General features: G+C 35.8%; 1 protein-coding gene across 1 annotated transcript; it reads right to left on the bottom strand.

Moving 5' to 3' along the window:
- Positions 1-28: 28 nt before the first annotated feature.
- LOC124890335 (laccase-5-like) lies at positions 29-732 on the bottom strand. The gene is made up of 3 exons (XM_047402194.1): positions 578-732; positions 329-480; positions 29-213 (listed from the first exon to the last, which is right to left on the bottom strand). Coding segments are annotated over exons 1-3 (264 nt in total). The 5' UTR covers positions 689-732; the 3' UTR covers positions 29-212.
- Between the last annotated feature and the right edge of the window lie 954 nt (positions 733-1,686).

Below are 1,686 nucleotides of genomic sequence, written 5' to 3'. Positions count from 1 at the left end.
GGAAATGGATAGCTTTCTCCTGCTTTTGGGTGGATAATTAAAGCTCCATAAACAGTTACCCTGAGCCATGAGCTGTGGGCGTGCCACCAAAGAGTCCCTTCCTGTCCTTGAATGATAAACCGGTGAGTGTAATTCTTTCCTGGTCTAATTGGGCACTGAGTGATAAATTCAGGCCCATCGGCCCATCCTGTTCTGATTTGCCTAACCCCGTGCCTTTTTGAACATAACAAAGTGAATAAAGAAGATTACTCATTGCAGATGAAATATTATCTTGTGTTGTTCATTAACATCTATTGTCTTGCATTCTGCTTTCCATGCATGAACTTACTAGTGAATGGTGACATTGTACTGAGCTCTGTTAACAACGTTAACCACTAGAGTATCTCCGTTGTTTACTTCCAATGTTGGTCCAGGAAATTGTCCATTCACCGTGATGGTGTTACGTGTATTGCATAGCCTCTTCACCGGTGTTGCTTGAATCTGTTCCAGTACAACAAGAGGTCAGTATTGTAGATTTTGTATAGGTACACAAGATGTTAGCAAAAGAAAGAAGGTAACTAAATCTTGAATAGCTTACAACAAAATCATGGTAGTGAGTTTTCTCAGATGCTGCATTTGCAAAGAGAAGCAAAATGCATACAACAAAGAAAGAACTCGAAGTCTTCGCGATGCTTTTGAAGACCTCCATTGTTTTCCTTATTTTTAAAACTCAGTCGAGTATTAGTAGGAGATGCAAGGCAGTGCTTGTTTGTGAAAGATTGCAGAGTTGATGCTTTGCTTTTATAGGGGAAGAAGTAGACAATTGGAAGATTAGAGGGCAAAACTTAGCTCAACCCTGTGATAGTTGGTTCACCCACTTAGCCTACAAATTTCATGAATAATGCTTACACTATCAGTCTTTTCCTATGAGTTTGTTAAATCTCTAATTGGCAAGGAAACATCATTTTATGGATTTTGATTAATAGTAACGATGTGTTGTTATACAACAAACTAATGTTGGTTGTTATTATTACAAATTGTAAGGAACTTTTGTGTTCTTTGTTAATCCTTGAAGGCAACCAAAATTGGTGACAGAATCATTTTTTCTTAAAAAAATTTATTGTGGTGTATTGATTAGCTTGCGCACATCTTGGCTAATTTTACAGGGTACTTATTACCTTCCACAAGCATAAGTACTGGATAACACTATTCACCAAGGCATAAACATACTAGAAGAAACTTAGTGTTGAGACCTCTTAGTTCTCAACCTACTTCATTAGCTACTAGTACTAGGTGGTGGTGAAGCAATCACCTTAATGAAAGAAGAGAAGGATGTTCATATATATATGTCTTCAATTTAGAAGAATTCGCGATACCAGTTATTTATAGCAAAGTTATAATATGTCAAGGATATTTTTATAAACAAACAATATTCTTTTTAAAATATAACAATACATATTGTTTTCAATACATCAAACCAAACACTCATAAAAAAATAATCTTAGTATTACTAATCCCTGTATTGCTAATACCTGCACTACTAATCCCAACATTACTAATACAACCTATTCAGTATTATCTTATACACTCTACCAAACGACCCCTTAGTGTTGAGACCTCTTAGTTCTCAACCTATTTCATTAAGCTACTAGGTGGTGGTGAAGCAATCACCTTAATGAAAGAAGAGAAGGATGTTCATATATATAT

This window comes from Capsicum annuum, unplaced genomic scaffold, assembly GCF_002878395.1.
Source record: "Capsicum annuum cultivar UCD-10X-F1 unplaced genomic scaffold, UCD10Xv1.1 ctg15642, whole genome shotgun sequence".
Taxonomy (NCBI): Eukaryota; Viridiplantae; Streptophyta; class Magnoliopsida; order Solanales; family Solanaceae; genus Capsicum; species Capsicum annuum.
The sequence above is the reverse complement of the archived record's forward strand: the minus strand, read 5'-3'. Positions and strand labels throughout refer to the sequence as shown.